Source organism: Giraffa tippelskirchi, chromosome 4 (assembly GCF_054371585.1).
Source record: "Giraffa tippelskirchi isolate mGirTip1 chromosome 4, T2T-mGirTip1v1.2.pri, whole genome shotgun sequence".
NCBI lineage: Eukaryota > Metazoa > Chordata > Mammalia > Artiodactyla > Giraffidae > Giraffa > Giraffa tippelskirchi.
This window is the reverse complement of record NC_137278.1, coordinates 171974887-171987602: the sequence shown is the minus strand read 5'-3', so window position 1 is coordinate 171987602 and position 12716 is coordinate 171974887. Positions and strand designations below refer to the sequence as shown.

Sequence of the window (12716 nt, the reverse complement as noted above, 5' to 3'; positions counted from 1 at the left end):
AGATGGTAAAAAACCTGTCTGCCATGCAGGGGACCTGGGTTTGATACCTAGGTCAGAAAGATCCCCTGGAGGAAGGAATGGCAATCCACTCCAGTATTCTTGCCTGGAGAATTCCATGGACAGAGGAGCTTGGCAGGCTACAGTCCATGGGGTCACAAAGAGTCAGACATGACTGAGTAACTAATATACACACCTTCATTATTTTTATTTATTTTTGGCTGCAGTGGGTCTTTGTTTCAGCACATGAGCGCTTCATTGCTGCGTGGACTTTTCTCTAGTTGTGGCGAGTGGTGGCTTCTCTTGTTGTGAAGCACAGTCTTCAGAGCGCTTGGACTTCAGCAGTTGTGGCTCACAGGCTTAGTTACCCCTGTTGCATGTAGGATCTTAGTTCCCAGACCAGGATTGAACCCATGTCTCCTGCATTGACAGGCTGATTCTTAACCACTGGACCACCAGGTAAGTCCTCTCACCTTCATTACTGAAAGATGACTTTACTGAGCATAAAGTTCTAGATTGAAAGTTATTTTCTCTAAAAATCTGAAGGTACAATTATAATAGTTTTGTCTTCCAGTGGTGCAATTGAAAAGTCTGCTTCTCATTCAAATTGTTATTTGGTAGTGATCTCCACTTTCTCTGACTGCTTTTAACATATTCTCTTGGGCTTCCATGTTCTGAAGTTTTGATCTATTGTAGCCAGTTATGACCATTTTTTATTCATCCTGCTTATCCATATATGTTTCTTGTATCCACAGATTTAAGTTTTTCATCAGTTTTGAAATATTATATCTGCCATCTATTTAAACATCACCTCTTTGCCATTCTCTGTATTTTCTCATACTGAGATTCTGATTTTTTAAAAAATCTCATTCTATTGTTTACATCTCTTAACTCCATCTTTATACTCTTCAACTACTTATCTCTCTGTTATATTCTGGGTAATCTCTGGTTTTATCTTTCAATTCACTAATTTTCTCATCACCTGTGTGTAATGTTTTGATACCATTTAACTCATCCACTGTCTTTTCTGCCTCAACAGATGTACACACACATACACCTATACATACACCATCTTTCTTTTGCAAATCTGCCTGGTCATTCACTTTATTTCATTCACTTTTATGATTTCGTCCTTTATTTCTTTGAACACTTTAGCCATGCAGTTCAATAATCTGCAAACCCTGGGAGTCTAAAGCTATCATTTATTCTCACTGCTTATTGTCACTCACAGAGATTCAGTGATCTTTGACTAGGAGATTTTATTGCATTTTAATTCAAGTGGCTCCAGTTAGCCTAACTGGGAACACTTCACTCCAGAGGGGACTTTCTTCTGCTTAGAGGCAGGGATACCACTCTCTCGGAATCACCTCATCATTTACCCCTAGGCCTTGATCTAGCACAAGAGCTCCCGGTCCAAGCTCCTTATGCCATGGCCTCCCTGGGCCTCAGCATTCTAATAGTAGCACTGCCTCTGCATTCCAGAACAACCTCCCAGAGGCTGTGGGTTCTGGCCCCAGGTCTTATTATGGGATTTTTTTTTTTCAGCAGGGGTGGGGAGTGGTATGGGAGGATCATTGGAGAGCCCACTTCTTCTTATTAGGCTCATGATTCTTCAAAGAGTGTGTGCTATCTAGGGTATCATTGTGCTGCAGCAGTAGGGCCTCTCAACTTTCAATGGTTGGTTTTTAGTACTTTTTAATCAGTCAAATGTTTGTTTCACTGAGAAGAGGGGTCTGCCAAGCTCCTCCTGCAGTCCTACTGGAGGTGATACCTATTGACATTTTGGCTGCTTAGGAGAGAAAAGGCTTCAGCTCACAGAGGAAGATCATGCCCTTCTGCTGCTTCTCCCTCCCCACAGGGGCCAGAGTCCACCCTCCCTTCACCCCTTACTTACAGTGAAGACCACAACACCACGACTCGGGTCTCTGCCCTTCTGCAGAGCAGCAGCAATAAGAGGGCAGAGGAAGCCCCTGACCTTGGTCACACAGAGGGCTTGGTGTTGGCCTGACCCAGAGGGCGCCCAGGGAAAGATGACTTCCATGAGGCAAGTGGTTACTCCTAGGAAAGGGTTTAAAAGTGAGTGACCAGAAGGGACAAGAGTGTCACTGGGTTTCCCCACACAAGGGGACAAGGCAAGGGAACAGGTGGCTGGATTAGAGGCTCAAAGCCAGGGCCCTCTTCTGTATATACATGGTCCCTCAGTGGTACTCATGAATGGGTTTTTACTTCCTCTCCTCTCTTTCCTCCGAAGACATTCTCTTTCTCAGCCTGCCCCTTTGAGATGAAATGGTTTATTTAATTCAGAGACCAAATGTACAAGCCAAGGTCAGCAGGTCTGTCCAACTCAGAACCAGAAAGTCTGTCCTACATGCCCAGCCTTTCTTGGTCCTAATCCCCTCAGAGGGCTCTTTGCCAGGAGTCCCCTCACTGCCCCAGGGACACCACTGGCTCAGGGGACCGTGTTGTAGACCTTGTAGTTGTCCTCCTGGGTGATGTGCAGCTTCCAGGGGAAGAGACGCTTCTGGGAGGGGAGACCTCGGGCCCGCTTCACCATGAGCCTCACGTCCTCATCTGACAGCAGCCGAACCATGTCCCCCTCAGCATCCCGGTAGTTGAGGGCGATGTCCTCCCTCTGGAACTCCCGCCTGGGTGAGAGAGATCGGGGTTCGGGAAAAGTCCAGAAGCCTTTAGGCCTAGGTGTGGGAGCAGGGATAGGGGATGGAGGGAGATTTAGGGCTGGGATCTAAGAATTGGAAGAGGTCAGAGCTGGACACTGGTTCTATCATTCAAGTGGTCCAATCTCCCATTGTACAGATGGGGAAACTGAGACCTCCAGGGGAAAATGGGACTTTCACAATAAATTCGTGGAACAGCTTGAAATGTCTTATAATGCACTGAAGACTTACGAACTTCATGGGGAAGAGAAGTGGGTTTTATTGAGCACAGAGTAGAGGAGGATAAAGCCCCTGAGACAGCCCTCTGTGAGGCCACAAAGACCTCATGAAGGATTGGAAGTGTCTGATCTGGGTGCAGGTAGATGGGTGAACAGCCATTCAAACTTTCCACAGGTAAATCTGACAAAATGGGTCAGAAGCTCTATCTGACTTGCAAACACCTTGATCCCCAAACCTCACTTCTAGAAAATCATCCTAAGGAGATAATCAGACAAGACATCAAATAGGCAAATCACAGCACTATTCACAGTACAGTTTTATAATAAAAAAGTGGAAGGTAACTTAAATGCCAACAAAAGGAGATGGCTGCATTAGTTATGGTGCAGCCACAGAACCAACTAAATAATAAAATTATGGGGAGTGGGGTGAGGGTGGGGTGTGAGCTGAAGAAATCTGAATGCACATCAGATAATCAGAGGAGTAAAATATGAGGTGATTTCACTTCTTTATACTTTTCCATGACTTCTGACATTCTTTTTAAAAAATAATGAATAGATGTTACTTTTACAATCAGGAATATAACAATGCCATTTCCATTCTGTAAAGTAACTGTTCATAACTGGGTCTCAGGAGGTGGTGGTTCCCTGATGGAGGAGGGTCCAAGTCCAAGGTTTTGACTTAGAAAAACTTCAGTAAATCCAGGCCCACAAACCGCAAGCCCCTTTACCTCTCTGCAGCCCCTCACTCATCTCTAATGTGGTGAGCTGATACCCACCCTGCAGGTCTGGGCTGTGGATAAAACAAGAAGGTGAAATAGATACAAAACGCCCAGCCCTTGAATGTGCTGTGTTCCTCCATTTGTCCTCTCCTGCAGGGTGTCTGACGCCCCTCGACCCTCCCACCCTAGCCCCTCACCTCATGAGCTCCAGCAAGTCCTTGAAGAGCGGGGTGCTGCTGAGGTCCTCCTCCACCGCAATGTCCCTAAGGGGAGAGTGGGCAGGAGTAAGGAGGCAGCCGGCCAGGAGGGGGACAAGGGAATGAGGCTGGCCAGGTCACACTGGACCTTGAAGTCTTGTGACAGGGTATGGCTTATCTGGAGGATGGTGGGAGCCACTGCAGGCTTTCAAGTGTGTGTGTTTGGTCGGGGGACACGTGATCTGGTTTGGGTCTTGGAGCCCAGAGGTGGGGTGGAGTTTGGGAGGGACAAGGAGGCTGGACAGAGCCCTCCCTCCCAGCGGGCCACCAACTTGATGGTGCTGATGGTGTCCTCATAGTAGTAGCAGCGTAGCCAGTTGGTGGGGTCTTCCTCCTCTGGGAAATCCTTGAGGATCTTCACAAAGGACACTGGGAAGATGCCCGTGGTTCCCCGGACAGTGCCCTGAGGGAAGAAAGAAGACACTGCCCTGTGGTGCTGGGAGAGGCAACAAGGCCATGTCTCGGGGTCCTGCCCATTTATAATGATGTGGAAAGGCAGACAAGGTCTGGGTCCCCTTATGCAGAGGGAAGAGAAAAAGTGGGCAAGGTCACCGAGCTGTTCACCCCAAGACATCCGTTTTTGAACAAGTCAAGACCTGAATTTATCTGGAAACCTGCTTTCATCTCATTTATTTATTCACTTACTCAGTCATTCATTTGACTACTTCTTGAGTGCCAGCTAAATGGTAGGCTCTGGGCACTCAGAAGGGATGGAAATCCCTGCCCTCCCTGCTGGAGCTTCCACTGTGCTCCAGACAAGGCACAGGTAAACAGGTAGTCATATGGTGGTAGGTGTCCAGGAGGAAAACAGGATAGGGGAGGGAGAGGGTTAGAGGCGGGGCCCATTCATTCATTCATTCATCCATGGACACCACCTGCTCTAGACCAAACAACCAGAAATCTCCCTTCAGCCAGGCCTCTCTCCTAAACTCCAGCCAGGACCTAGCCTTCGCTGTGCTTTGTCACCTGTTCTCTTCATCTTCATAACCCGATGGAAGACTTACTGTTCCAGCCCCTTTTACAGACTTATAAACTGAGGCTGAGGTAGTACTCTTGCTCCTTCTCCAACCCTCCTATCCATCTGAAGCCAGAAGTCAGCTAGCATACTGACCCACAGAACCTTCTAGAAAACAAGAAGTCAACAAACATTTCCTGTTTCTGGAGAATGACCCAGCAATACCCTTCAGGTGTCAGAGCTCGTGAGTACCCAAGACAGAGCTGCAGGACTGCGGTAAAAATCAAACCAAGTTGTGAGATGAACAGTTGGTCCATACTCCTCTCCAACCCCTGGGTGCCAGGGACCCTCCCCTTCCCTCAATGGTCCCCGGACCCCTGGTGGCTGGCCCTGCCTCAGGACTTGTCTCATAAGCTCCTTCACACATTGCTTGAGGAGCCCCGAGAAAAGGGAATCTTTCATAATAAGAGGACTTAATCCAAAAGGCTGCACGAAGCCAGGACTTCCCACTCGGTGATAACCCCTCCATCTCCAGTTGTGCTCTGAGCCTCTGTAAGGACCATGCTTGCCGCTAGCGGGGACAAAGCGTGGCCAAGATGCCACACACCCAGGTCCTATATGGGCCAAGCCCTGAACAGCTGCGTTTCCTTCAACCCTTCCCAGAAACCTGTCAAGAAACGGCCAGGGTTATCTCCATTTACGGGAGAGGAAACCACAGGGTTGAGTAAGTTTCCCAAAGTCACAAAGCTAGTTAAAAACAGCTAGGATGTGACGTCAGACGCTGGAGTTCAAGTGAGTCTCCCTCCTCACTTTCACTCACTCCCTGCGTGGTGAGTAACTTTACCCGATTATAAACAGCACATCTCCACTGAGCGTGATTCTGCCTTCTGGGGCCAGAGGTCTGGGGACACACTTGACTGCTGCAGCTGGAGGGGTGCTATTGTTGCAGCTGGAGGCGTGCTAACTGGCATCTAGTAGATGGACGCCAAGGTCACCACTAGACACCCCAAGGTGCACAGGGCATCCCCCAATAGAGAACTGCCTGCTCCCAAATGTCAGAGTGAACAGGCTGAGAGACCCTGTTACAGAACAAGAAATGAAACTCAGACGGTTAACTGATTTTCTAATGTGACCACTGATGGGGTCAGAGGCAAGTGTAGGTGCCAGAATCTTCTGCTGCAGTCACATGCACGATATTTCCTCAGGCTTCCCCGATCTACCTGCCCAGATCTCCAGGACCATGTTTGTACAGCATCTTTTCCCTGGGACCTTCTCAGATCCCTCTTCTTTCTCTGCTCCCTCTCAGAATCAAAGCGACTTCACCTCCAACTTACCTGCAAGCTCACTTCCTCCTCACCTTCAGATTCACCTCCATGTTCACCTCCAAACTCATCTCCAACATAATCTCCATCTCACCTCCAAACTTACCTCCAGCCAGTCTTTATTGATCCGACTGAGAAGGAAGATCACATCTCCAACTTTGAAATTCAGCTCATGTTTGCTGTTCCCAGTGAAGTCAAACAGGGCCTGGGAGAAGAATATGGTAAGGAAGCAGGGAGGGAACAGTCACCAAGTTCCTACTACAGTGCTTTACATACTCCAGTGTCCCATTTAACAGATGAGGAACCTGAGGCTCAGGGAGGATGAGTGACTTTCTGATGCTCCACTCTATTTGTTAGGGAGAAGCCAGGTTTAGAACCCAGGTCTCCCTGACTCCAGAGCAGGTGCTCTTTCCAAGCCTGTGGGCATGAGCAAGAGAGGGAAGGGTTCAAACTCCCCGGACTGGGTAACTTCCCCACTCCCCAGGCCTCACTGGGGACTCCTGTGCCCCCATAGTCCCCAGGGCATTGACCATATTGGTTTTGAAATGCCCATTTTTGAGAGTGTGTCCCTGGGGAGCTGTGAACCCCTTGAGGACAAGGCCTGGTCTAAGTCACCCCTGAAGCTTTGGTACCAAGGCGGGGCTGAGCTTGCTGAACGAATGCTGGCTGGCTGGATTACCCTCCGCCTCCGTGTGCTCATCACAGGCCCTCCCCTCGTCTGGCTGGGAGTTCGCAGGTGTCTGAGGCTGAGGCTGTGGGCCCTTCCCTCCCCTCCCCACTGCCCTGCACCCAGTCCCCACCCTAGGCACACAGCAGGCACCAGCAGGACAGGCTCAGGGGCTGGAGGTGGAGCCAGGCTGCTGCCCAGTGGTGAGATGGGAGGGTACCTCCGCTCGTGGAGCTGCCATGCGGTCAATGCCAGAAGCTTGTGGGGACTCGCTCTTTCTGTGGAGAGAGAAGAGGGGCTTGTCATCCCTCCTGCTTCTGTGCCCAGAGGAGGGCCTCAGCAGAGGAGTTAAAGATGCAGCTACAATTGCTCCTCTGTGTCAGCATGCTACCTCTAGCTCTCATCACCCTGTAGGAGGGACTGCACCTCTCTCTGTGGACCAGAAAGCAGAGGCTCAGATAAACATTTGCTTAGGGCCGTAGCCTGCCAACTCTTTTCCCGTTACTCCCTACATTCAACCCCTAATCTTCTGGCTGAGGAAATGGGCTTCAGAAAGTGCTGAGCTCTACTCCAGGACCCAGGGCTGCTGTGGGGCACAGCTGAAATTCAAGCCACACCTGCCTGGGTGCCTGCGGGAAATGGCCAGGCATGACTCGGAGAGGACCCTCGGAGATACTGGCCGGAATGGAGGGAGGAGCTAGATGGGCAGGCAGGGCTCAGGAGTCTTGTCCTAGGATTCTTAGCAGCAGCAGCTCTATTTCATTGGCTTGAATTTTCAGTGATTTTTTTCCCCGCTGCTTAGAAGGGGCCAGAGGGAGCTGTGGGCCCTTTAGAATAAGGGAGTAAGCAGCAGCATCCCCTGGAGGCCAGTGTGATATACCAGGAGCCACAGCCAGCCCCATGGAACTAAAACTAACCAGGGACAAGGCATCCCAGGTGATGATGGGAAGAATGTTTGCAAACAGAACCATTCCTCCTCCCTTCCTCACTCTCCCCAAGCACCCAAAGCCCTCGGGCCATCACCAGTGGTTGCCATGGCAACAAGCTCTTCCCGTCACAGCCCCTGTCCTCTGGCCCATCGTGTCACACATCAAAACACACCTACTTTCTGTCCGTCCAGGCCTATGATTGATTTTCCAAGCTTACCTAACAACCCAAACCACCCTGGAGGGCTCAGACAAGAGAACCAGTTTCTATGCCTTGCCTTCTTTCAGGGGAAAAAGTGCTTTCACAGCAGGGGCCTCCAGGACAGCCCACCCAGTCAGAAGCAGGAGGCCCAGGGCCATTGGGAGCATGGGGGCCCGTCACTTACACTCTCCGGGTGCGCGGGCGGAGCCGGCGGAGCGCCTGAGGCACCTGCTCGGCGTCATAGGACGACTGGTAGAAGAAGATGCGAACGTCCTCGTCCATCAGCACCCAGATAGGCAGGCTGAGGAGCTGCTGCGTTTGCAGAGGAGGCAGGACAGGTCGAGGGTCAGAAGTCTTGGCATCCCAGCCCCGTCGCTCCATCCCCACTCCCCCCACACACACTATTCCCCGGCCATTAATGCATTCTCTGCCTGATAAAGAAACAAAATATATTTTGAAATTTCAACTGGGTGAATGAAACATGTCACAAGATCTACCCCAAGGTTCAAGGTCAGGAGGGACCACCTAACTTGAGAAGAGCTCGTTTGGAAAAGACCAAAGGCCTCCAGACACGACAGATGACGTGATGTGGTGGTGACTATTCAGGTGCTGCACTGAGTGCCACACAATGTGACCTCGCTCCCTCTCACAATAACCTGGGAGTGAGGGTCAGAGAGGTAAAGGGACCTGCCCAGGGCCACACAGCCTAGTGAGCGACAGAGCTGGTCACCCAGAGCCATCTGCCACCAAAGCTTATCCCTTAGGTCAAAATGAGACAATGGTGGGGGAAGTACCTCCCAGATAAACCACATTAACGACATTTGGTGGTATTACCGCCTAAATGATGCTTCCTGATACTGTATGTCATATTATAGGATCAGAGTGGGAAAGTGCCCAGGCCAGTGGGCAGAGCTAGGAAGTGGTAGGCTTGAGATTGATTATCTGATGCTAGTTGCAACACCCACCACGATGCAATGACCCTCAGGCTGTGAAGACGCAGAGCACCCAGAACCTGGCAGGGTCATCCCTCCAAGCTGTCCACTGCACAGGTCCCCAAGAGCACTGCAGTTGGCTTTGGGTGCTACAGCTCCAGAGGACCCAGAGCCCCCACAGAAAACCCCGTAGGGACAGCAGGATGGGGAGAGGCCAGGAACTCCATCCCAGAGGAACTGAAAACTCGGAGCCTAGAAAAGGCATGGTTGTTCTATGGGAAGGATGGGAGAGGGCAGCCCAGAGATGAGCTCAAGGGCACAGATAGAGCCAGGCTGTGCCCGGGACAGAATCTGCCGCTCATCTAGGTGACCTTGGGCAAGGATGCCTCTGTGTGTTCATTAATACAATGGGGGTGAGAGTACCTCCCTTGTAGGACTGTGGAAGGACTAAATAAGTGAATTCGTGCAAAACACTTAGAACAAGCATCTAGCAAAGGCCCCATCCAAGCTGAATGTTATCATTGTTGCTATTACTTTTATTCCAACACAGTACAGTGGATAAGAGCAAAATCCTGGAGTCACAGAGATATGTGTTCAAACCCCATCCTACTTACCTAAATGCTCTGTGACACCAAGAGAGTGACTCTACCTCTCTGTGCCTCCATTTCCTCACTCTAAAATAGGGATAAGAGTACTGAACTCACAGGTTATTGAGAGAATTAAATAAGCCATTTATCCAACAAATGCATGGGTATATCAAGAGCCTTCTAGTTGTACTCCACTTGGTTCCAGGCAATTGTCGTTATCACATGAACCCTATTCTTAATGGGGACAGAGGTGAGACCAGTGAGTAAAAGTCACAGGAAGCCAGGCTTTTCTAATAGCTGTCCAACAATAGATGAGCAGCCTGGGTCAGGGAGAGTGGTAATGAGCTCCCCGTCTCTGAATGTTCCAACCCAGGGTGGGGTTATCATAGCACTGATTGACCTCTTGGCTTCAAGGAACCCACTCAGACACAGACAGTTAGAGATGAGATCCTCCAGGCTGCTGGTTGGCAAGACCAGGTGAAGAGTGAAGGTCTCCAGCTCCACACCCCTCCTCCCTCCGGCTCCTTCCAGCCCTGCTGGAGGAGACTGGAGGAGCCAGCCACCCTGAAGGAGCAGCTGTCACAGCGCCCCCTGGAGGAGAGACGTCGTCAGTGCTGGAGCCCAGGTGCCTTCCTACACTACCTGTTCTCCACCCAGAGCCCAGGATTCCTGCAGCCACTGGGGAGGGCAAGCCAGCCACCTGCTCCCTTCCCCTTCCCCCTCTGCCCTCCTCCTGCCCCCTCACTCCATTAGGGGTCATGCTGTCTCACATTCTGGAGGCAGATTCACAGTTTACAAAGCACTTCTCTGTCCTTTTCTCAACATCAGTCCCCTCCTGTGAAACCATAAAGCTGGGGGCACCACTTCATTTCATAGGCAAGAAAACCAAGGCCTAGAAAGGATGAGCAATTAACCTAAATCACCCAGGGAATGACAGAGCAAAGACCAAAGAGACTCCTAGCTCAGCGCTCTTTTCCTGTAAGAGTAGGAAAGGAAGGGGCGATCTCACTGTCTCTGAGGATGTCTCTTGGCTCTGAAGAGGGCTGCCTTCTCCAGTTTCCTAAGGTTGCCATCAAGCCATGTCTTGTATACCTCTAGTGACAGGGTGCTCACTACCCCAGGAATGCTATCTGTTTCTTGCACAGCTTTAATTGGTATAAGGCTTTCCTAACCAGCCTTGTGTCTGTCTGTAAGATGCTCCTTCCTCTGTGCTCCCATCTCCTGAGGATGCAGACAGTTTACATGCTGGGGAATACATAAGGGAATCCGTCCAAGGCCCATGGATGCCACTAAAATCCAGCCTGTGTCCTGTTCATATGTAGGTGCTATGTGAGAAAGCTGGGGCCCTGGCCTGCCATGCCCCTGTTATACAGGCCATTCTTCATGGTTTCATGACTCATCTGTCTGTATTCCCATGGGACAGTGGGGACCTTGGGGCAGGCATTGGATCCTAGCCTCCTCTGTACCAGGAGGCTCAGCATAGCCATTAGTCAGTTCAAGGTGTGGCTTCCTGAATCTTCTCCACTGCTCCCGCCCCACCCCCCAGAACCCTGAGAACATGTCCTGTTTCTCTCCCCAGGCCTGGCCTTTAAGGATGGAAGACGAGGGCCATCAGGGCAGGAGAGCCAGCCCCCGTTCCCAAAGCCACTCTCAGGGGTGGCACCTGGGCCCTCCCCGTGCTCAGCACCCTGTGCCCTCCCAGAGGCCATGTGGCCTAGCCCTGCCTTACCTTCATGTAGGCGTTGAGGGCAGGTATTCGCATCTCGGCGATCTCCTGTTTCACACCCACGTAGACTTTGGCTGAGGAAACGCAAAGAGCTGTCCTGAGAATCTGGCCCAAGAGCATTGTCTTTGGGCCCGGAGCTGCCCGCTGGGAGCAGGAACCCTTCCCACCAGCTCAGCGCTCCCCCTGCTCATCGGCCCACAGTGCGCTGGTGGCCACCAGCCAATGTACGTTCTCTGCTGTACTATCATCAGCTGATATTTTTCTTGTTTTAACTGTTTATCTATTGTCTGTTTCTAGACACGCACACAGACATACACACACATGATTCTTAGCTCCAAGAGAATAGGATCTTTGCGTTGCTCACAGATACAATCTCATCACCTGGAACAGTGGTCCTCAAGTCTGCTATGCATTCTTGTCACCCAAGGAGTTTAAAATCTCATTGCATAGGACTCACCCCAGAAGAATTAAATCAGAATCTCTGGGGGTGGAACAGAGGCATCAGGAATCTTTTAACTCAAGGTACTTCCAATATGCCACCCAGGTTAAGAGCCATGGTGTAGAATAAGGGCCAAATCAGTAAATATTTGAGGAGTAGATGCGTGAATCCTTCCTCGAAAGCAAGACAGAGTGTTTGTGGGGAAAGGGAAACTGAGGATGCTGATCAAAGACAAATGTCTTCTCTGGGAACTTCAGGGGGCCTTGAGTCACCCACTCAGAGAGCCCCCCAGAAGGCAAATGTGAGACATTTGGCTGGCTCCTGCTGGCCACTGCCCATGAGGCACACTGGTGTCCGGGAGTGGCAGGAGGGTAGCATCTGAGGCCTGGGGTAGTGAGAAACTGGGGGATTAGTAGCAAGTAAAGGGCAACTAAAGTCATAGGCATGCAGGTCAAATTGCCTGTGCAGGGCAGTGGAGGGGAGGAAGGAAGGGGAGTGAGAAGACAAAAATGAGGACGATGGGTGCCCACCTTCCCAGGAGCACCAGAGGAGATGACCCTGTAAGGAGATAGAGGAGCCAAGGGAGACAGGAAGGGAATTGGGAGAGGCTGGCACCACAGAAGTTTGGAGAGAGCATCCCAGAGGAAGAAGTGGGATGAGGAAGGCGAGGCCTGAGTTGTACTCATGGATCAGAGTTAATGGGTCATGGGCCACTGTCGCAGAGGAACTCACAGAGCAGGAAGAGCTGAAACCCGGCTGGCGGGTTGAGCAGAGGATGGAAGATGAGAAGGTGAGACAGCAAGACAAGATTTATCGTGGAAGGAAGGAGAAATCTTTGAGGGCTCTCGGGGCTCACAGAGGCTTCTGGCCAGAATGGTCACTTAGGATACATGTTTGCTTAAAGATGAAAGAGAACCAAGCCCGCCCGTGGTGAAGCTTGGCAGAGAGTCAGTAGATGAAAGAGAAGGCGAATCTACAGGGGTCACGAGGGACAAGTTGTCCAGGAGGCGAGGTCAGCTGAGAGGAGGAGGAACCCCTCCTCCCTGCCGCCCAGAGATGGGGAAGGGGTGGGGTGAGGGAACGGGTGAGTTTCC

General features: G+C 50.9%; 1 protein-coding gene across 14 annotated transcripts in view; it reads right to left on the bottom strand.

Annotated features, from left to right (window-relative positions):
* Positions 1-1236: 1236 nt before the first annotated feature.
* Positions 1237-12716, bottom strand: part of NCF4 (neutrophil cytosolic factor 4) — a 103415-nt gene continuing 91935 nt past the window's right edge. For 4 of the 14 annotated variants that reach the window (XM_081596335.1, XM_081596340.1, XM_081596338.1 and 1 more), the window contains 7 exons: positions 11187-11257; positions 8123-8247; positions 7031-7088; positions 6250-6348; positions 4139-4269; positions 3807-3872; positions 2273-2642 (listed from right to left, as the gene is read on the bottom strand). In XM_081596335.1, the coding sequence (XP_081452461.1) occupies positions 2447-2642; positions 3807-3872; positions 4139-4269; positions 6250-6348; positions 7031-7088; positions 8123-8247; positions 11187-11257 (746 nt within the window). In that variant the 3' untranslated portion in view covers positions 2273-2446. Of the gene's footprint in view, positions 2056-2272; positions 2691-3806; positions 3873-3943; positions 4012-4043; positions 4270-6249; positions 6349-7030; positions 7089-8122; positions 8251-11186; positions 11258-12716 lie in introns of those variants that run through there. The other 10 variants (XM_081596331.1, XM_081596334.1, XM_081596337.1 and 7 more) reach the window with 5 other exon arrangements.